Source organism: Leptopilina heterotoma, unplaced genomic scaffold, assembly GCF_015476425.1.
Source record: "Leptopilina heterotoma isolate Lh14 unplaced genomic scaffold, ASM1547642v1 Lhet_234, whole genome shotgun sequence".
NCBI lineage: Eukaryota > Metazoa > Arthropoda > Insecta > Hymenoptera > Figitidae > Leptopilina > Leptopilina heterotoma.
In genome coordinates this window covers 123980-148473 of record NW_025110951.1, presented here as the reverse complement: position 1 = coordinate 148473, position 24494 = coordinate 123980, and the positions used below count along the sequence as shown (strand labels likewise).

Here is a 24494-nt window from a genome sequence, read left to right as displayed (position 1 = left end):
ATTTAGGTTTCAATCTGTTTTGTACTTGTTTCGAATTAGGTTTCAATTTGTTTTGAACTCGTTTCGAACTAGGCTTCAATATATATTTTGTACTTCTTTTGAATGACTGACAGGATTCGAACCTGTTTTAAAAAAAACAAAACCTGTTTTGTACTAGTTTCGAACTAGAATTAAACGTATTTTTCTATTAGTTTCGAACATGTTTCGAATTAGTTTTGGAAACGTTTCGTACTTGTTTTGAACATGTTTTGTGTAGGTTTTGCAGTTAGTTATAAACACTTTTTGAACTAGTTTTTAACATTGTTTTGAACAAAGTTTAAATCTGTTTTGTACTAGTTTCAAATTAGGATTAAACATATTTTGAACATATTTTACATGTATTACATATATTACATATTTTGTAAAATTATTATTATTACTTATATTATAAATTATTTAATGAATAATTTTACTTGAAAATTTCAAAAATAATTGAATTTCATAAGAGTTGCGTTTACAATTTTCATAAATAGATAAACTTCAAAAGGTTTCAATTTGAAATTTTTAAAAATTTCAATTTTTAATGAATTTAATTAGAAATTTTATTGAAAATAATTAAATTCATGCAACTAAGCATGAATTTTAATATTTTCAATAAAATTTCTCGAGAGAATTCAATTATTCTTAAATTCTTTTATAAATTTCAATTATTTTAAAATTCTTTGCGAGAATTCAATTATTTTCAATAGAATTTTAATAAAATAACTGAATTCAATTATTCTTAAAAATGTTGATAAATATCTTTGCAGAATTTCAATTATATTGAATTTTTCGCATGAATTCAATTATTTTCAATGAAATTTCTCGAGATGGTTCAATTATTCTTAAAATTTTTCATAAATTTCATGTCAAAATTTTACTTATTTTAAAATACTTTCCAAAAATTCAATTATTTCCAATACAATTTTAATAAAATATTGGAATTCAATTATTTTGAATTTTAAGCTTAAATTTAATTATTTTCAATAAAATATTTCAAAAAAATTCAATTATTCTTACAAATTTTAATTATTTTTAAATACTTTGCAAGAATTCAATTATTTTCAATATAATTTTAATAAAATATCAGAATTCAATTATTCTTAAAAATTTTGATAAATTTTTTTTGTACAATTTCTATTATTTCAATTACTTTCAAAAGTAATAAAATTCTTCGAAAAAATTCAATTATTTTTAAAAATTTAAAAAAAGCTCGTCAAATTTTAAATTTTTTTTATAAATAATTAAATTATTCTCCGAAATTCAATTATTTTCACAAAATTTAATTAAATTCTTAGTAAAATTTCAAATATTTTCTAAATTTTTTCTCAATTCAGTAATTTTTAATATCTATACTATTTTAATAATATTTTCTAACAGAATTATATTATTTAATAGAATTTTAATAACATTTTTAGCAAAAATTTTCAATTATTTTCACAATAAACAATAAAATTCATCGCAAGAATTCAATTATTTTTAATAATTTTAAATTTTTTTAATAAAAAATTCAATTATTTTCTAAAATTTTAATAAAATTCTTTTCAAAAATTCAATACTTTTCACAAAATAATAAAATTTTTATCGGAATTTAATTATTGAAAAAAATTTGAATAAAATTCTTCTAAGAATTCAATTATTTTCATAATAAAGTTCTTCGAATGAATCCAATTATTTTTAATTCAATTGTAATTAATTTCCTAGAAAAAAATCCAATTATTTTAACATTTTTATTAAAAAATTCTGGAATAAAAATTGCTTTTCGAATTTTAAATAAAATTCTACAAAATAATTTAATTATTTTCAGAAATAAAATTTTTCGCAGGATTTCAATTATTTTTAAGTAATACAATTGTAATTAAATTCCTCGAAAGAATTACATTAATGTAATTCTTTCGAGAAATTTAAAAAAATTTTTTGATAATATATTATTAAATTAAATTTTGATAATATATTATCAAAATTTTTCATAAAATATTAAATTATTTTTTAAAAATTTTAATAAAATTCTTCTCTGTAATTCAATTTTCTTCACAAATAATAAAATTCTTCACAGGAATTTTATTATTTTCACAAATAATAAATTTTTTAAAGATATTCAATTATTTAAAGAATTCTTATAAAATTCGTTGCAAGAATTTAATTATTTTCATGAATAATAAATAATTCTTCGCAGAATTTCAATTATTTTTATTAAAATTTTAATTGAATTTCTCGGTCAATTTTAATTATTATTTATTGAATTTGAAAAAGTTTTGAATTTGAATGTTTTGAAAATTTCAATTCGTATGAAATTTAGAGCCTGTTTTGCGCACTAATTTAAGATGTTTTTACAAATTTTCAAACTGCTTTGAACCTGTTTCGAACTTGTTTTTAAATTTATTTTGAACTTACTTTCCTTTAAATTTTGTATCTTTTAAAAGAATCATTAGCATCATTTGTACATAAAAAATCGAAAATAGTTTGAAAAATAGTTCGAAATAAATGAACATAAAAACTTCCCGACATTATATAGATTTCGTTGTAATTGTATTGCAGTTTCCTTATATATAAAAGAAAAAGAAGATAAATAATTTTAAACTTTGACAAACTTCCTGTTTTGAAGGTTTACAGTTTGCGGAAATTGTGTGTCTCTATGATCTTTAACTGTAACCTCGTTTCTCTCTCTCTCTCTTTCTCTTTTTCTTTCAAATATATACTCAATTCCCTTTGGATCTTTTCTCTCACATAAACGTTTGCCGCAACAGAAAGTTAGCTACCGAACGGGGGATTTCTGAAAGTCACGTTTTTAGATAAATGGCAGATAGGAAACTTACCCCGGGAAACAAGGGCAAAAGGAACTTAAACCATTAAAGAATCGATGTCATTTTAAATCGGATCCTTTCTTCTCCAAAGATGGAGGAGAGAACAAATTTTTTTGGCTTTCTGTCAAAAAATTTTTTTCCGTTTTATTATGTTTGAAATTTTTCTGCAAATATCAAATTGAGAGGCAACACTTTTGATTCGTTTTTTTGTCTCAATTTGGTATTTGGAGAAAAATTGTTTTGTTAAAAATACGTTTGAATTTATAGAAAGGAAAAAAAAATTTGTCTTTGCTCTTGTAAAAGAAAAAAACCCTTTTAGAAACTTAGGAACATTAAATGTAAAGACAGATTAAATGGAGACATTTTTACGATTTAAATTGAGGCGTTAAAATCTCTTTCTTGTTGAAAAAAAGGGACATTCCAGAATCTGGGCCAAGCATTAGCGTTAAAGTGTGTTGTCCTTGAATAACGTGTTTTATCCAAGTCGAAAACTAACGATCAATGATTTCAACCCTGACCCTTTGCCTTGTACTTCTTTTTTTCTTTCTCTTTTTTTTTATTACTTTCCTCTGCATCTAACACAACAATTTCTCGTTTCCTTATTGTTATTCTCTATCAAGGAGACACATTAACAACAAAAAAAAATTCCCTAAGTAAAAGTGACACTTTCTCTCTTTTATTTTAAAGAAACTCTTTTAGACAAAAATTTATATTCGTGGAAAAGAGTTTTTTTTTTTTTTTTAGAGAAAAAGCTTTGTGAACATTAATGTAAGTCCAACTGTATAGTGTATAAGATGAACAAAGAAAAAAAATGGACCCAAGGCAAATAAAAGTAGAACAAAGGAGAGAAAGTGTGTTGGTATTTTTCGCACCTAAAAATACTAAACACGTGACTTGAGAAGATTATACACAACAAATATGCATACCAATGTTTTTAGGGGGAAAATTATGCCAATGCTTGGAATTTCAACAAGAGAGAAATTTTTCCTTTTTTTTAAATACACTTTTTGTTAAATTTCTATTAATTTAGAAATTTTATAACCGCAGGAGAGAGAAATATTAATTTAACAAAAAAGGAGAAAATGAAATTTGTCTCCTTTCTTTTTTGCATCATCTACACCCACACACATTTTTAGATATTCTACGCATTGCGGATGTTCAAATATGCGATTCTCAAATGGTATTCCATGTCCTGGAAAATTGTCAGGATTTTCCCTTCCTTCTCAGTTTCTCTCGTTTTCTCTCTTTTTTCCTCACTCTACTTTCATCCTCTCCTTTTCTTTTGCTCTCCATCAGATCTTCTTCTGAGATGCTAAACGACCAGAGGGAAAAGTTTTCAGGGATCTTTCAGAAATAAAGAAGGGAACGAGTGACAACGAGAAAACGCGACGTAATTTAAACTATATAATTCTTCAAATACTTTTGTTTTTTTCTTTAAAAAAAAAATTCCACTTTTTTCTGGAATCAATTTTTCATTACATTATGAAAAGAAAAGAAGGGTGCACAAAAATTTTAATAATGTATTTTTGTTAAGGTATTTTTGGTCGATACAAAATTGGATTTAAAACTAAATAAGAAGTAAATAATAGTATTAGTAAATAATAAAATTAGTAACTCAACAAAGTTATACCTATAAGAAAATCATTAACTAAACGAAGTAATAACTAAAAAAATTAGTAACTAAACGAAGTAACCCAGGCGAGAACTGACGCTGGATTCAGGCTTTACGGAACCTTCGTTGAGGCTTGGTCAACATTGATCAAGCCTTGGTGGGACGGCGGAACGAAGGTTGCTTCTAGCTATAATGTAACACTTATTTAAGACTGACGCTCCAGTCTTTGTTGTAGATTGGCGTTCAATGTTCAATCAATGCTGCGGAACCCTAATGCAGGACTGAAACAAGGCTGCTTCCACTGTTCCCAAATTTAGGCGTCTCTCGCGCTCATTCAATATAATATGGATATATGAATTGTATATAATAATAATAATAATAATAATAGTAATAATTATAATTATAATAGTAATGAATATTATTGTTATTATTTTTATTCATATTATATGCGTTTGTTAATTTAATGGCATTAAGTTACTATTATAATAATTATATTATTATCATATAAATAATATATTACTAACAATAAATGTCATTTGAAATAGTAATATTAAAAAAATAATTTTAGTAAAAGAAAACTATTTTTCTGTTAATCGGTACATTTTTTTCTCGATTTTTCAGCAGACTTTTTAATATTATTTACAAACATATTCACATTTTTTATTCACAACACAACACACAATTTTATTATTAGATATAACGCTTAAAACAAAGAATGAAAAATATTCGCTCGCATGTGGGATCGAACTCACGCACCCCGCCCCTAACGCATACCGGAAGTCCTAAACGCACGCATTTAAACCGCTCGGCCACAGAAGGCTGGAAGGCACCTCGCCTAATCTACTATTTCAATGCCAGCGCCGTATATTCTGTATATACGGCGCGTCACTCAATATTTGTTCAGCATGGGACACCAATGTTCGTCCCATGTTCGATTCAAGACTCGGTCAATCTTGATACAATATTCACTTTCTTTATTACCGTGTGCACTGAACAATATTAAATATCAATATTTATAAATTATTTATTATTAAAATATTTTTTATGATAATTTTATAAGTTAAATTATATATTATTTTTTTTCTCGCACAGTGTCAAATTATTATTTTTAAAGTTTAAGAGTTTCGTTTATCTGAAAAATTATTAGTGAAAAAAATGTTCATTAGGTAGTAATAAATATTTATGCTTAGTAGTTTTACACTAGGATTAACTGTTTAGTAAATATTATCAAAAAACTATTTTTTGTCAAACGCGCGCGACTAAACACAAATAACCTTGAAACTCCAGCATTACCAACTCAACACATACGTTAAACTCTTGAGTTGGCAATGCTAAAGTCTCAAGGTTATTTGTGTTTAATCGCACGCGTTTGACAAAAAATAGTTTTTTGATAATACATATTTACTAAACAGTTAATCCTAGTGTAAAACTACTAGGCATAAATATTTATTACACCCTAATGAACATTTTTTTCACTAAAAATTTTTCAGACAAACGAAACTCTTGAACTTTGAAAACAATTATTTGACACTGTGCAAGAAAAAAATAATAATGTATAATTTAACTTTATTTATATAAATCTTATATAATTAATAATAATAATTATAATAATAATAATAATAATAATAATAATAATAATATTTAATATTTATTTTTAATTTAATATTTTTTTATAATAATAATAATAATAATAATAATCATTATTATTAATAAATTAATAATTAATATAAATATTATACACTAAATAAATATTAATATTTATTTACCACTTGATATCTTAATAATAATAATAATTTTTAAATAGTATACAAAATTATCATAAAAAATATTTTAATATTAATTAATTTATAAATATTTATATTTAATATTTTTAAGTGCACACGTCAATAAATAAACTGTCAAGATTGATTCAGGCTTGAATTAAGATCAGATGTTCGAGCTTCACTCACGAAGATTGACCGAGTCTTGAATCGAGCATGGAACGAACATTGGTGTCCAATGCTGAATCAACATTGAGTGACAGTGGTATAAAGACTGCTTCAACACTGGGTTACCCAGGCTGGGCGTTCAAGGCTCAATAAATCTTCAATCCATCGTCAGCATTGGTCTTTCGCGCCTGGGAATCCTTGAAAGAATTAGTAATTAAAAGAAATAGTAAGTAAAAAATTAGTAATTAAAAGAAATAGTAAGTAAGAAATTAGTAATTAAAAGAAATAGTAAGTAAAAAATTAGTAATTAAAAGAAATAGTAAGTAAGAAATTAATAATTAAAAGAAATAGTAACTAAAAAATTAGTAATTAAAAGAAATAGTAAATTAAAGCTAGTAATTAAACGAAAAAGTAACTAAAAAATTAGTAACTAGAAAAATGCAAACTAAAAGATTACTAACTAAAATAAGTAATAATTAAAGAAGTACCAATGAAAAAAAATGCAAATTACAAAACAAATAACTAGAAATGTTTACTAACTTGATTTAGTGACTAACTTTTTGCTTTTAAATTAGTCAATTTTACTAATAAATTAGTATAAATTACTATTTAGATTTAAATATTATTATTATTTAAATAATATTTATTTAAATTACTATTTTTTTTTAATTTTATTAATAAATTAGTAGAAATGACTATTTATTACAAAAATTTATTTTATTATTATTATTACAAATTATAATATATATTATTATTATATTGAATTATATTTGAAATTTTAATAAATATTAAAATTTCAAAATAAATTTTCCTGAGTTTCTTAAGAAAAATGAATTTTTAAATAATCTTAATTTAATAATTCATAAATAACAAAATTGTTCAATGAGCTTGTGTGTAAAATGCTACATTAAACACTTCAAAATGCATCTAAAAAAATTAAAATTCGAAAGAGTTTTATAATCATAATTTTTATTAGTTACTTAATTTTTGAAAAGATTTAAATTTGAAATTTTTGTTAAAAATTTGAGGTTTTAAAAAATTTTATTTGAATATTTAAAAATTAATGGTTTTAAAATATTTAAATCCTGATTTTTAAAGAGAATTGATTTTTTTTTAATCAAAATTTAATTGAACTAACAATCAACTAAAAAAATTCAATTTTTGAACGATTTTATTGCAATCTTTCGAAATAATTGAAATTTTCTCAAAATTCTATTAAAAATAGTTGAATTTTTAAAGTAATACATTGAAAATTTTTGAAAAAATTAAAATTTCACAAAATTCTTTTTAAAATAATTAAAGATTTAAGAAAATTTTATTGAAATTTTTCTCGAAATAATTGAAATTTCTCAAAATTTTCATTAAAAATAATTGAATATCTAGAGAATTTTATTGAAATTTCTTAAAAATAATTGAAATTTACCTAAAATTTTATTAAAAATAATTGAATTTTTATTTCAAAATAATTGAAATTTCACAAAATTCTATTAAAAATAATTGAATTTTTAACAAATTATATTGCAATTTGTCGAAATAATTGAAATTTTTCAAAAATCTGTTAAAATAATTGAATATTTAAAGAATTTTATTGCAATTTTTCGAAAAAATTGAAATTTTTTAAAATTTAATTAAAAATAATTGAGTTTCTAACGAATTTTATTGAAATTTTTCTTAAATAATTGAAATTTTCTAAAATTCGATAAAAAAATAATTGAATTTTTAAAGAATTTTATTGCCTATTTAGAGAATGTTATTGTAATTTTCAAAATAATTGAAATTTCCCGAAAATCTATTTAAAATAATTGAATTTTTAACAAATTTAATTGCAATTTGTCGAAATAATTGCAATTTTTCAAAAATTTGTTAAAATAATTGAATATCTAAAGAATTTTATTGCAATTTTTCGAAAAAATTGAAAATTTTTAAAATTTTATTAAAAATAATTGAATTTCTAACGAATTTTATTGAAATTTTTCTTAAATAATTCAAATTTTCCAAAATTTGATAAAAAATAATTTAATTTTTAACAAATTTAATTGCAATTTGTCGAAATAATTGAAATTTTTTCAAAAATCTGTTAAAATAATTGAATATCTAAAGAATTTTATTGCAATTTTTCGAAAAAATTGAAAATTTTTAAAATTTAATTAAAAATAATTGAATTTCTTTCGAATTTTATTGCATTATTTCGAAAAAAAATTAAAATTTACCAAACTTCATATTTAGGGAATTTTTTTTTCAATTTTTAGAAATAATTGAAATATTAAAAAATTGTATTAAAAATAATTGAATTTCTAAAGAGTTTTATTGCAATTTTTAGAAATAATTGAAATTTTCCAAAATTGTACTAAAAATAATTGAATTTTTAAAGAATTTTATTACAATTTTTCGAAGTAATTATTGATAGTTTTCAAAATAATTGATGAAATTGTCTAAAATTCTATTAAAAATAATTTAATTCTTTAGAAAATTGTATTGTAGTTTTTCGAAATAATCGAATTCTCAAAAATTTTAGTAAAAAATCTTCGAATGAATATTTAAAAATGTAAATTTTAGGCGTGATTTAAATTTAGCGTATATTTGGAATCGTTTACTTTATATATATTTTTTCGCGCAGAATAAATATAGAGAGAAAAAAATGTTTAGAAAAGTTTTAAAAATTTAATTTCACTGTTTTCTCTCTCAATTATAGGATTATTGTATTTTCGTAACAGAGAAAAAATCTCTGTCTTCTAATTCTTTTATACCGAAAAAGATAAAAAAAAATTTTTTCCAATTTCGTGCACAAACACAAATACTCTCGGGGTTTTTTTTTGGGGGTGGAATAGCGTGACGCGACAGAATGAAGTTTTTTCTTTTTTTTTTTTTTTAAAAGAGGAAAAAATAAAATACAAAAATAAAATAAAATTGAATTCCCTTGGGTAAGAGTCGACAAGCGCAGTGGATTTGTAGTTTTGTACTTGAACACTATATATATATGAAACGAAGCAGACTTTTTTTTGTATTAAATTTTTTTTTTATTGTGAAAAGGGGAAGGGGAGGTTCTCACTGAACCAAATTGTGTCATTGACTTTAGATATAAACAAAGAGAAGAGGGACTTTTATTTTTTTGTTCTCTTTTTTGTATCGAAACTTATTTGAGTGTTAATAATTTGAGCTGATTTGAGAATTTAGAAGAATTTCAAATGAGATTTTTATAGTAGATGGATAAATAATTATTTAAAATTTATATAAATGTTCTTTTAAATAATTGAATTCTTTTGGGATATTTTATGAAAGTATTAGTAAATGTTGAAAATAATTGAATTTCGAAAAATTTTCGAAAATAATTGAATAGTTTTAAAGAATATTATTAAAATTTGTTGAATGTTTCTAAGAATTTTATTATATTTTTTAGAGTAATTTTTTTATTTCAACTGATTCTCTCTCTCTCTGTCTTTTTTTTTTAAAAAAAGTTGCTTTTATAGTGTCACAAATCTAAAACGATATCCAAAAATTAGCAATTCGTAAAAAAGTAATAAATCGTAGGTTTTAGTATACAGATGAGAATAGAACGATAATTTCTTTCGCCTATAATAAATCATAAAGACTGTAAAATTTTCTACAGAAAGGAAAACCGATTAAAAAGTGATACATGGGAGTAATGTAGACGGATTTAATTTCGATTTGCTGGTTTTTATCCCTTTTAAATCGGGCAGCTTTTACAAATAGGTGTTGTTTTTACGATGTTGAGAATAGCAGACTGTCAGGAAAATATAGCGACATCTGTTAAGTTTAGCGTTGTTTTGCTTTCTCTCTCTCTCTTTCACCGACACAAACACAAAACAAAAGTGGCAACATGTGTATGCGTCTTGGTGAACGAATCATTTGCATTTACAATCCGCACATCAACATCTAAGTTCCATTTTGAAATTTTAATCCCGAAGGAAAATACAATTACGTAAAATGGAGATAATTACTGATTTTAAACTGAAGCATCCTCATTTGTTAGAGTAAAATTATCAGAAACTTATTCGAGTGAATGAAAAGTTTTGTGTCAATTTTTATTTTTATTTTTTTTTGCTTTTATCTTTAATTCATAATTTACAGAAATACGAATTACTCTCTAAATTTTAATTTGTAAAAGAAAACAAAAATTTTTTACTAATTTTAATTGTTACGATTTAAAAATTTTTTTAAATCACAATTTTTACAGGGATTCAATTATTTTCGTAAATAATTAAATTATTTTTAGGAATTCAATAATTATTTTCAGAAATAATAAAACTCATTGAAGAATTTCAATTATTTTTAATACATTTTTAATGTATTCTTTGAAAAATGCAAAAATTAAAAATTTGTTGCCAAGATTTTTTATGGAAATTGAATTTTAAGAAACATTCAATTATTCAAAAAATTATTTATTTTTGTATTTAAATAATTAAGTTCTACTAGAATTTTCTAACAAAAAAATTGATATAAAAATTAATTTTAGTTAAAATTTTCTCGAATAATTGAATATTAAAAGCAATATAGCGTGAATGTTTAAAAATAATTGAATTTTGATAAAGTTTAATTGAAGAATTGACGAATAATTGAAATTTCGTAAAATTGAATATTGTAAACAAATGGATTTGAAAATTGTCAAAGAACTTTTTCCTAAAATTATTAGAAACAATCACATTTTTCAAGGAATTCGATTAAAATTGTATCAAAAATAATTAAAATCCTGCAATGAGTTTTATTACTTGTGAAAATAATTAAATTACTCAGACAAGTTTTATTATTTATAAAAATAATTGAATTTTTGTGAAAAATTTTTTAAAAAAATTGTAAATAATTGAAATTCTGGGAAAATTTTTATTATTTAGAAAAAAAATTTGTTTGCGTAGAATTTTATTAAAAAGTTTTTAAATAATTAAATTCTCGAAATGAATATTGTTATTTATGAAAATAATTGAATTTTGCAAACAATTTTATTAAAATTCTTGAAAAGAATATTGAATTTCTGGGAAGAATTTTGATATTTATCTAGATAATTGTTTTCTTTCTAAGAAATGCGTTAAAATTTTGAAAATAATATTAAATACAATATTAAAAAATTCAACTAATTTCAACAGAATTGAAATTAAAATTGTATTAAAAATAATTGAAATTCTGCGATGAGTTTTATTATTTATGAAAAAAACTGAATCTATGTAAAAAATTTTATTCATGAAAATAATTGAATTATTGAGAAACAATATTTATAAAAAATTGTAAATATAATTGGATTCATTTGAAAAATTTTATTAAAATAGTAGAAAATAATTTGAATTTTCCCAAGAATTTTATTAAAATTTTTGAAAATAATTGAATTTTGGAGAAGAATTTTATTATTTATAAAGATACTTAAAATTTTGACAAGAATTTTTAATAATTTTTGAATATATTTAAATTTCTGTAAAGAATTTTATTACTTTTGAAAATAATTAAATTTTTGCAATTATATTTGTAACTTCTTCAAAATTCAATTTTTAAAATGTTTCTAACTAAAATTCTTCTATAAATTCATAATTTTTAATAATTAATTAAATATGTATTATAAAATGTAACTAATTTTATAAGAATTTAAATTATTATTTTTTTTTTAAAACTAAGTTCTTTAAAATTTTTAATTAAATTCATTTAAAATTGAAAGTTTTATTATGAATTTTAAAAAATCAATTTTTTCCAGTACTTTTATTAAAAATTTTTACCATACAGTTGTAATTGTCACCATATAATTTTAATTGTTTTTCATATAATAATAATTGTTACCATACAATTGTAATTATAATGTATTGAAAAATTTAACTAAATTTTCTTTTGCTAATAATTTAAAGTAAAAAAAAAATGAATTGCATTTCGATTAAAATTAATATTTCAAAACCAAAAATACGAAATTAGTAAAATTTTTTCGCATTTTGTTTTTGAAAGCTTCTGAATTTTATTAATCAGAATTAAGTAGTCCAGTAATCAGGAATTTCGTCCCAGCGATAATTTTGCAGTAGGGGAAATTAACGACGGAAATTTCATCTCTTGGTTTATTGGTAGAGTGCCATCGAAGCCGATCGAATAGATATGCAAGATATTTCCACTGTCAGATTATTATTGTCTGTTCAGTGGTGAAAACTATTTTAAAACAGAAAAAAAGTATTGCATTATTTTCCATCGTCTGAATATTTTCCATCATCTGAATACTTTTCGTCTGAATATTTTCCATCATCTGAATATTTTTCATCTGAAAATTTTTTATCAGAATATTTTCTATTTGAATATTTTTCATCTGAATATTTTTTATCATCAGCAACAATTTTTTGCGCCTTTCTCAAAACTCGAAATATTTTTCACAATAAATTCCAATTTTTCTAGGGGAAAATTTGTTACAAAAATTTTTTAAATTTTTCCAGCACTTTTATTAACCTCATAAAAATAGAATTGTCAGGAAAATATGGAAAAAATTTTCATTCACTTAAAGTGTGAAAATTTCTCATGAGAAAGTGCAAAAAAAAAAAAGAAATTTTTCCTCGAGTGCAACAATCATTGTCGAAAAAAAGTTTTGCGAATAGGGCGAGATAAACGACAACAATAAACAACTTGAGCGTTGCAAGAAAACCAGGAGAGAACATTATAAAGCGAATGAAGTAGGTGGAAAAAAAATGCGGAAGAAAAAGTTTTTCTTACCCTCGCAGTTGAAAAAGTCAAGTAGATCGGAAGAATAAAGTGAAGATAAATACCAGAGTTCCTTCTATAACACGCAAACGTGAAGAGAATTATTTGCACTTCGAGAGAGTGAGAGAGAGAGAGATAGAGAGAGAAGCGTTTCTGTAAATGCTTTACTATAATCGACCCATTAAATTTTTTTCCCTCGCATTTTCTTTTCTTGTTATTGTCCGATAAGAAAGAAATTTACACACAAAAACTGTGTTAAGAACTTGAGCGATAAAACCTTGTATGTAGTTAAAATTTTGATTTTGAAAAAAAGATATCAATTCTTAGGTATTAGAAAGTTTTAAGATCATTCAATTGTTTAAATACAAAAATAAACAATTTATTGATTCAATATTTCTTAACAGTAAATTTATTATAAAGAATTTTTAAAAACATTTTTTGAAAAAAAAAATTTTTTTCGAAGAATATTTAAAAAAAATTAGCATTTTTCGAAAAATTCAATTTAAAATTGTATTAAAAATAATTGAAATCCTACGAAAAATTTTATTTCGGAAAATAATTGAATTCTTGTGAAAAATTTTATTTAAAATTTGGAAAACAATTTTTATTTAAGAATTTTTTATTAAAAATTTCGAAAAGAATTGAATTTTGTCTATGAAATTAATTACAATTGAATTGAAAATAATTAAATTCATTTGAAGAAATTTATTATGAAAATAATTGAATTATTTTAGAAATTTTTTTAAGAATAAAATATTGAAAATTATTGAATTGAGAAAATGTTTTGAAAGTAATTGGAATTTTTTTTTAATTTTGTTAAAATAATTGATTTTGAAGGAGAATTCTATTATTTATAAAAATAATTGAAATTTTGATGAGCTTTTATTAAATTTTTGAACATAATTGAATTTCTGCGAAGAATTTTATTACTTTTGGAAATAATTGAATTGGTAAATTATTTATGAATTATTTATGAAAATAATTCAATTCTTACATCGGAATTGATTAAAATTTCTCAATTAATATTGAATTCTAATAAAAATTTTATTATTTGTGAAAATTATTGAATTGTTGAGAAGAATTTTATTAAAATTTTAAATAAAATAATTTTTTATTACAAATGTTAAAAATAATTAAATTCTTTCGATGAATTTATTTAAAATTGTAATGAAAATAATTGAATTTCTGCGAAAATTTCATTATTTTTGAAAATAATTGAATTCTTGTGTAAATTTTTTTTAAAGTTTAATGAAATATTTTAATTATATCGAATAATTTAATTAAATTACTGCATTAAAAATAATTGAAATCTGATGATAAATTTTATTATTTATTATGAAAATAATTTGAAATTTTGCTAAAAATGTTATTACAGTTCTAAAAAATAATTGAATTCTTTTAAGAAATTTTATTAAAATCGTAGATATTAAAAATAATTGAATTTTAGCGATGAATTTTATTATTTGTTAAAATAATTGTTTTTTGTGATTAAGTTTCTAAAAATATTTTTTTAATAATTGAATTCTTTTGGGATATTTTATCAAAATAGTAAATGTTTAAAATAATGATTTTTGATTTTGCGAAAAAATACCGCTTTACTACCTACTTGAAAGTTTATTTTTACTACTTGTAATTTTTAAAATAATTTTTCAAAGAAAATTAGTAAAGTATTAGTATTATATTTTCCTTGGAAAATTATTCGAATAATTTGTTTCGTGTTGACATGGGAGATTTACTGATTTTTTTTTTGCTCGCTCTTAAGAAACGATACATATAGCTTCTTAACGTGACACGAAACCAGGTGATACATTATGCAACACTAGGTTTTGAATTTTGCATAATTTAGCAATATATTTCCCCCCGGTCGCTGTATGATGTTATAATCGGGCACAAACTTTAGATTCTGTCTACTGATAAATTCAGGACTAACTTTCCTACTGTTGCTTTGGCCACTGATAGCTATATGTGCACCTTGGCAAATGGCATAAGCCTTGGGATAAGAGCTTAATACCGGATCACCGTAGTTTAGAAGCTCATGAACACTGAAACTCGTTAGGACTAATTGATAGTTACATGAAATATTCAATTAAAAATTTTCCTAATTTTAATTACATTTCTTTTGAGATCTATTCAAATATTTGTGTTATTATATTATTTTAAGCATCAGGTATGCCACAGGTGAAAGATTAATTTAATAAAATTAAAATAATAATAATAAATACAGTAAATAAACATTTATTTCTTCTATTAACAAGGCTAGCTAGTTTAATTAATTATTATTAATAATTTAATAAACTTTTACAATTTAAATTAAGGTCCTTTATAATGCCACTCGATAATTTAAATTGTGCTTTTAATTCTATTTTCTAAATTTACAATTTTATTTTTTTTCCAGAATTGAAAAAGATTCGAAAAAATGTCGAGTAACAGTAGAAGAAATAGTGAGAACGTGCGGGTTGAAAGTGAAGTGAAGGAGACGAAAAGATTTCCTTATGTATAAAGTGGTGGGGAGGCGTTGGTTCTACGGTCGGTGCGCACGCGCGAACTCAGGAGGGGCGGAGAGGCCCGCACCGTGATTGGTCGACCGCTCTCATATAAGACCCGGCGTCGGCTCAGCGGGAGCGTCAGTTCCACTCGGGCAGTCGTAGGCGCAACATCTTCTCAAAGGTATTTATTTAAACTTTATTTAATTTATAAATTTACCAGCATTCCCAAAACGTTCTTTGTTTCATATTTTTTCTAAAGTAACATAATCGGTAATTGGAAATTAAAAACATTTCAATAAATTAAAATTAATTAAATTAATTACTAATTATATTATTTATATTATAAATTAAAAAAGTTAATTTATAATAATTTTATTATAAAATTATATTATAATTTAACTAATTTCGAAAAGCAGAATTATTTTTCGAAATTAATTAAACTGTTTTATTGAACACAGTTGACAAAAAAATTACGTTATCCGACGTGAGCCATTAGAAAAATCCAAAAGCATTTTAGAGGAGAAGCAATTGTGAACTTAATATTGGAGAGTTTTTCTCTAACATGGGCTTTAAATTTAATGTGCATGTGCTACAGGATTTAATATGTTGGCACATTAACTTTAATATCCTCACATAGGAAAACTTCCATTACGCACACTTAGGAAATAATTGCTATTTCAAATTTCATGTTAAATAACGAAAAGTTTGCATTTCGTCATTTTTGTTTATTGAATATTGTTATTTATTTTTTTTCATAATTATATAAAACTCGTTTTGTGTTGGGGAAAATTTTTTTTCTTTTTTAGTTTAAAATAATTTTGATTACTAATAATAACAATTATTAAATAAACTTGAAACAATGTTAATTACTTCAAAATTATTTCAATTACAAAAATAATTTTTTTGGATTGGCAAATATTTTTTTAATTTTAATAACTTTGAATTAATTTTAATTACTTAGATATAATTTTAATTACTTTGAAATAATTTTAATTACTTTAAAATAATTTTAATTACTTTAAAATAATTTATCTTCTTTCTTTCGGTGAAAGAATTTTTATCTGAACTAGCAACTATTTTTTCTTTATCTCGAGTCTTTAAATTCTCGTTAAATGCAATTGATCGGTTTTCTTCAATTTAAAGAGGAGTGGGGGGAGTAGTGGGAGAAATCAATGCTTTTTGAATGGGGCTTTAAAACTGCCTTTATTTCCCCGACACCTTCTCTAATTGCTCCTCTTATTTACGAGGAATAATTGCACTTTACTAACACAAATGTTCCCCCATATAGTACGCATGAGTAATTCCTCTTTCATATTTGCTTGTAATTACCTCGAGGGTGCGTCAGAAACACTCGGCTCACTTCAGCTTATCACGAAGACTCTGAACCGTGATTATCAAATCCTGTGTACATTTAATTTGTCGAGTACAAGATATTTCCGGTTGAAAATCATTTTTTTTTGTTATTTAAATAATGTTTGTATGTATTTTATAGTCTATTCTCTCTCTTTCTTCTTTCTCTATTTTCTCTCTCTCTCTCTTCCTCTCTATTCTCTCTGTTTTGAATGTTTTCAATAGTGATTTTAATTTTAATTTCAATCACCACTTGTGAGAGAAGTTTCTCCCAGCGCAATAAGGCGGGAAAAACTTCTCTCACAAGTGGTGACTGAAATTGAATTTAAATTCACAATTTCGAGTAGTTTACTATTTTAAAAATTGACCCCTACCTTGATTATTGCATTTCAACTGCTACAAAAAACTTCTCTCACAAGTGGTGACTGAAATTGAATTTAAATTCACAATTTCAAGTTGTATACTATTTTAAAAATTGACCCATACATTTTTTGTTGCATTTCAACTGCTAGGAAAGAACTTCTCTCACTAGTGGTGACTGAAATTTAAATTTAATTCACAATTTCAAGTTGTTTACTATTTTAAAAATTGACCCTAAATTGTTTATTGCATTTTAACATTAAAAAAATGCTTGCTAGTAAAGAAAAATGTGTTTTTTAACGAGAACGTCAAATTAAAAAATTTCACTAATAATTTACGGCAAATTCTATCTCCAATATTGATTTTTTCATTTTACGAAATTTGTTTGCCTAACTCGATATGACGACAAAAATTTCAATACAACATTGAATATTTGTTTCACCGTCGAAATCAATTTTAGAATGAAAAAAAATTGTTAAATCAGTTTTTTGCGGTTCGTCTCGTTTTTTTTTCGTATTGTTAACTGCAGATGAGAAAATATAAATATTGACGTGAAAATTCAGCAATTAAGCAGTCTAGTGCACTTGGCAGGGTAGTGAGTGAATCGCGTGATGTTTGGTGTATGGTGCCAATTATTATTCTCTTCATTTTACCGAAGCTAGTTCCGTGCTATATATATAAATATATATATATTTCGTCCGATAACGAAATTGCTTTGTTTCCTGATGCATTATTTCTCTTGTTTTCTATATATATATATATCTAATCCTCTGGCTCTTCTCGTTTCACCTGGTAACCGACTCGGAAAAGCTTTTTCGTTAGTAAATTTTACGTTGAGAATAAACATTACTTTCAAGGGGTTTTTCACGTAGGAACGAAAGAAAACTTGTTTTTCCCCTTTTTTATTGGCCATTTGTCACGGAAAAATCCTGCCATTGCCGTCCTGTACATATCCAAATGGATTGCTTTCAAAAAAGAGTTTATTTCATATTTTTTATTTCGACAATTACTCTGCGAAGAATTTTAAGAAAAAATTCTATTCTGTTTTTGAGAAAAAAAAATTAATAAAAAGAAGAAAGAGAGGGAGAGAATATTTTTTGTTTCTCCTTTTGAAAATGAAAACAATTTTTTTACACGTGGAGGCGATTAAGGGATTATGGACTCATTTTTTGGTATGTTTTGCACGTGTCAATATCTCATATATAGTTATGAAAATGGGGAGGAATTCCTTAATATATATTGAGAAATCTGGAAGGTCAATAAAATATAAATACATCCATAAAAAATGAGAAGAAGTTACAAAGTTATGCCACGTTCAAGGAAACTTTAGCATTGATGTCCTTGTTCCCGTTTGCACGATGTCATTTTCTGATCCCATCGATCATTTGACGAGACGCTCTAAACGCTATAAAAATATTTTCCCCTCTCTTTTCATCCTATCTGAATAAGAAAACAATTTTTTTTCCCGCAAGATATTTGTCAAGTAAATTAAGAAGCTCTGTGAGTTTTGTGCGAATTTTTAATTGAAGATAAATTGATTTTATGAGGTTCCATTTAAATTTTTTTTACTACGATAGTTTCAATATTAATTTGAGAAAAAAATGAACTTTTAGAGTTAATTTATCTTTAGTTTTATTCTTAAAAAAATACTGCGAAAATAGTGAGAAAAATATGGAAAAGTCATCAAAAGCGCCAATGTCGACTTCTCTCACAAGTGGTGATTAAAGTCGATCTCTCTCACAAGCGGTGATTAATTTTGTCAAAAAAGCGATTCTTTTGGTTCTTTTAACAATAGAAAATTAATTTGATTTTTTAAATTAAATAATATTGAAATTAGTGTCAATTTTACTTTGATTTTGTTTCTAGAAACTTTAAAAAATAGTTGCCGTCGATCTCTCTCACAAGTGGTGATTAAAATCGTTCGAAAATCTGATTATTTTAGTCCTTTTAGTAATAGAAACTTAATTTGTCTTTTTAAATGAAACAATATTGAAATTAGTATTAATTTTACTTTAATTTTGGTACTAAAAACACTAAAAAATAGCTGCAGTCGATCTCTCTCACAAGTGGTGATTAATTTTGTCGAAAAAGGCGATTTCTTCGTTTCAACTAAGAATATAAATTTATTCTTGTTTCTAAAATTAAAGAAAGCTCAGTAAAAAAAAATTTATTTTGCATCCTATCAATAGTGTTGGATCTAAATTAAATGTAAATTTAACAAAAACCCATATAAAAGGGTGCAAAAAAGGAAGAAGTTAAAATTGAAAGGGAGAATAAATTGGTCCTTAAATCGATATCTATCGAGAATGTCGAATGCACTTTCTGAAGCTGATATCTGTCCACCGTAACAAATCACTATGCAAATTGCCCAGCAGCAGACTATTCCCCAAAGAGATTTGAAATTCTGTGGGGTAGTAGATGTGATCAGCATACACTGTGTGTCTCCTCCTCCTCCGTTTACTCCTTTTTTTTCCTTTTTACCATTTCATATTACAATTTTTTTTTTCAAGGAGAAAATTTAGTGGCAAATCCTTTAGTAGGGGAAAATTTGTTGCAACGTTTACGAAAAGAATTTCAAATGAGAAGAGTGTCTATTGGGGGTATTCTATTTTTTTTTCGTCGAAGAGTAAAATAAAATCTCTTTCTAGATTCACGTCGTGTCTCGATGAAACACGAAGTGGAAAAACTTTCATTGGAGAGAAGAATACTTTTTTGAAGAGAAGAAGAATGATAGGGTACTTACCGGTTGGTGGAACAAATGCGAATAGAACTTTCCAGAAGATAGTGAGTGAGTGCATGAGGTAGTCAGCGGTTGATGGTGTCGAAGAACCTTCACCACCTTCGCCGTTGTCATCGCCTCCACTCACAGTCAATGCTTCCGTAAATTGCTCTCTCCACGAACTCGTTCCTTAAAGATAAAAAAATAATTATATTATCTGTTAATTTTAATTTTTTTTATTTGAAAATGTAAACTTCGATGTTGGTTTACAATTTTTCCGCCTTGTGGCGCTGATAAAAATTTCTCTCACAAGTGGTGATTAGAATTAAATCAAAGAATGGAAAGTTTCCCTCGATTCCACTTTTAGAAATTGACCCTTCGTTTTCTTTTTCTTTCCCAATAATTCTTAAGACCGAGAGTTTAAATTTACATTCGTTATTCTGTTTTTTTGTAAGTCATTAGTTCGCATTTTTGCCACTGCGGAGCGCGAGAGCCAACTTCTCTCACAAGTGGTGATTGAAATTACACTCAATTGTCGTTAGTTCGCATTTTTACCGCCATGGAGTGGGAGAGTCAACTTCTCTCACAAGTGGTGATTAGAATGGGACCAAAGAATGGAAAGTTTTCTTTGATTCCAGTTTTAGAAATTGACCCTTTGTTTTCTTTTTCATTCCCAATAATTCTTAAGACCGAGAGTTTGAATCTACACTCGTTATTCTGTCTTTTTGTAAGTCATTAGTTCCTATTTTTGCCACCGTGGAGTGCGAGAGTAAACTTCTCTCACAAGTGGTGATCAAAATTGCTTTAAAATGAAAAATTCGAGGCCAATTTTCATCTGAAAAATAGGTCAAATCTTCTCTTATTACTACTAAAGTTAATATTTTTATTTTTTTACAAAGAAATTATTTTTATTATTTCCCCTGTAGTTACTTTTACTTTTAGGTCATTTTTCCTTTTATTTATTTTGAGCGTCCTCGAGAGTAAAATACTTATTTTTTATGATATTTCAAAAAAAAACTATTTCTCTGGAAAATAAAAGTTGCAATTTCTCGTTTCTTGGAGTGTGTGTGGACGTGACAATTTACGATATTGTCTTTGATATTACAAGTGATATTTGTGATATTGCTTGTATCGGAGGTAGTTTTTGAAAAAATTGTCTCTCTCTCTCTTTTTTAGCACCAATACCTCTTTTACTGAAGAGAAATATAAATTAGTTACAGATACCTTTTTTCTACGTGCTGTTTTAAATATTATATTAGTCTCAAGGGGAAATGATATTCCAAACTGTAAGGACGATATCTTTCATCAGAATTACTTTTTTTGCACTTCTATCTCCTCTTTTTTTTGCCTAGAAACTCGGGAAGATTATCGATCACACCTTTTTGTAATTTATCCCCTTCGTTCTAGATTAAGAAGGATGCGAGGTTCGTTCTTATTTTATACGGGGAAATTCTCTTAAATATTGTTCAGAACGGTAGTTAATAATTTTTTTTGCCTTTATTACTTTCGAAAGAAAATTGCAACATTAAGGAGAATTGTGTTTTGTAAATAAATTAATGAGAATTTTCCAGTACAAATTTAATAAAATAAATAAGTAAATAAATAAGAAAGTAAATGAGAAAATAAAAAAATACACTAACAAATAGAAAAAAATAATAAAACAAAAACAAATAAGTGAATAAAACACGATTTTAGAATTTTTTTTACTTTTTCTATCAATTTTCCATTAGATTTTTTTAATATTTCGTCAATTTTCTTGTGACATTGTTTTATTCAGTAGAAAATCTAAGTGCCTCTACTATTTTTTTTTAAATTTTCCCAAAAAAATTTTTCATTTTTCGAATAGAATTCTACATTACCGGCTGCGAATGGATTTTATTAAAGTTACATTTTTTCTTTTTCGAAATATTTTTAGAAAAATGTTTGTTTAATGCAAGAAGAGAAGATAAATACTAAAACGAAACAAATAAGTCGATAAAAAAATGATTTTAGAATTTTTCTTCCTTTTTCATCAATTTTCTGTAAGATTTTTAATTATTTTGTCTATTTTCTTGTGAAACTGTTTTATTCAGTGCTAAAGCTAAGTGCCTCTACTATTTTTTCAAAATACACCTCAAAAAAATTTTCTTTTTTGAATAGAATTCTACATTACCGACAGGGATTAAATTTTATCAGTTGCATTGAAATTTTCTTTCTTGAAATATGTTTTGATAATAATTTTTCTTGAACGTAAGAAAAGAAGATAAATACTAAAACAAAAAAAAAATCAATAAAAATCCGAATTTAGAATTTTTTTTACTTTTTCAATCAATTTTCTGTTAGATTTTTGATCATTTCGTCAATTTTTTTGTGAAATTGTTTTATTCAGTGGTAATGCTAAGTGCCTCTACTATTTCTTTCAAAATTTACCCCAAAAATATCTTTTTTGAATAGAATTCTACATTACCGACAGTGAATAAATTTTTATCTCTGAAATTGAAATTTTTCTCTCTTGAAATATTTTTTCCAGAATAATTTTTCTAGAATGTGGAAAAAGATGATTTTTGAGTCATATAGGCGAGGTGTAAAATTTTCTTTTACAGTCACTAAAGATCAATTGAGAAGTTGCACAATTCCCTGAGGATAAAAATTTTTTTTTTTTGTGGTTGAATATCAAATGGGAGAAGGTGGCCTCTTCTCACACTAGAAAACAACAAAAGAGGTTCATGAAATGCAAAAGGGTTGACTAACAATAGTCTTCCATGTGTAACAGACTCCATGGAACTTTCTCCTCTCTATCTCTCCATCTCTCTCATTCTGTCTAAACCCATCCGTGGTAAATGTCTTGAGCATTTCAAGCAGCCTCAATTCTCTAGTGCCCTAATCCTAGCGTTAAATTTGAACAAAGCTTTTTGCAGTAAAAATACCCCGAAAATCTGGAGCGGAATATCAATTGGACTACTTTGAAAATTAGTTTAGAAAAAAAATGGTTTTTTCAAGACAACATTTTTCAGAAATTAAAATATTTAAAATTGAAAAAATATAGAAGTTTTAAACAAAGTTTTTCTTTTATTTTATTTAAATATTTATTTATATTTATTTATTATTAATTAGGAGTCTTATAATTAAATAAAAAATTTAAATAAGATTCAATAAAGTACTCTGAAAACCGTAAGGGTCATTTTCGAGAAACTGTGTAGCGAAAATGACCCGTACTGTTTACAGAGTTAGGCCCTTTTGGAATTTTTTTTATTAATTAAATACATGAGGGAATTTTTGTATATTATAATAAATATTCGAGTATTCACCTAATATAATTGACGCATTTGCCCTTTGGACGAGTTTGTCGACTGTATTTTTAAATTCCTTGGATTCCTTAATTCGAACTTGTGCTCGATATATATCACCCAATTGCGGTCTCCCTCTTAACGCCATCTTTTCTTCTTCCGTACGCTCTTCCGGTGGCTTCATTTCCGCAGCTGCAGCCAATCCTGCCTCGGCTGGAAAATAAAAAATCACAATTTTCATTAAGAAGTTAATTAGCAGGAAAAAGTCGGTTTTCATTCTTATTAAAAACAATTTTTTGCACTATTTTATTTTTACAAAAAATATGCAGTTTACATTCGCTTGTATTTACAAATATACAGTATTTATACTATTTTATTTACAAAAATACGATTTTATTTACAAGAACAAAAACTTTTTACTATTTTATTCAAGAAAAAGGGGATTATTCGAATTTTAAAGTGAGTAATTTTTCTTCTAATTTAATCGAAATTTAATGATTGCAATAATAGAAAATTATTCTATGAAAATAAATGGAAGAATTGTGAAATTAGTTCCGTTTTCTGTCACTACGAGGCGCTGGTGTCTAATGTCTCTCGCAAGCGGTGAATATTTGCCGTTATTTTATTAAAAGCTGTTATAAAATTTACTAACAGTAGTGAATAAATAATTGTTCTTTGAAAATTCGAAGCATAAACAAATAAAATAATTAAATAAACCAAATAAAATACATAAAAGAAAAATAGAATACATAAACAAATAAATAAACTAAATAAAATACATAAACAAATAAAGGCACTAATTAGAATACAAAACTAAATAAAGAAACTAAATATAATAAATAAATAAACCAAATAAAATACATAAACAATTGAATAAACTAAATAAAATTAATTAAATATATAAATAGACTAAAAAAATACATAAATAAATAAAAAAATGGAATAAAATACAAAAATAAGTAATTAAACTAAAAAAAACAAAAATATCTAAATCCAAAATGTGAGAGAAATCGAATGGCAAATATAAAACTTAGTTCCAGAGACAATGCATTCACCGCTTGTGAGAGAAGTGCCAACAGCAGCGCCACGAGGTGGTGAATAATGAAACTAATTGTCTCCTTTAATTGAAAATTTCCATTAATGAAAATCGTTCTCAAATTGAATCACAAATCTAAAAACTAAAAAGAAAATAATTCTAGTTTGGAAAATATGGGGCAATTTATATAAACAAATTTGCAAATGCGATTATATACATATATATCTACTTTAAGGTGTCAAT

The 24494-nt window shown here is 24.6% G+C and overlaps 1 protein-coding gene across 1 annotated transcript in view; it reads right to left on the bottom strand.

The window, feature by feature from the left end:
- LOC122502549 (sodium/calcium exchanger 2-like) overlaps positions 1-24494 on the bottom strand; it is a 94639-nt gene that overhangs the window by 38253 nt on the left and 31892 nt on the right. The window contains exons 2-3 of the mRNA XM_043612664.1: positions 23237-23428; positions 19974-20138 (exon numbers count right to left, since the gene is read on the bottom strand). Coding sequence (XP_043468599.1) covers positions 19974-20138; positions 23237-23428 — 357 coding nt within the window. The remainder of the gene's footprint in view (positions 1-19973; positions 20139-23236; positions 23429-24494) is intronic.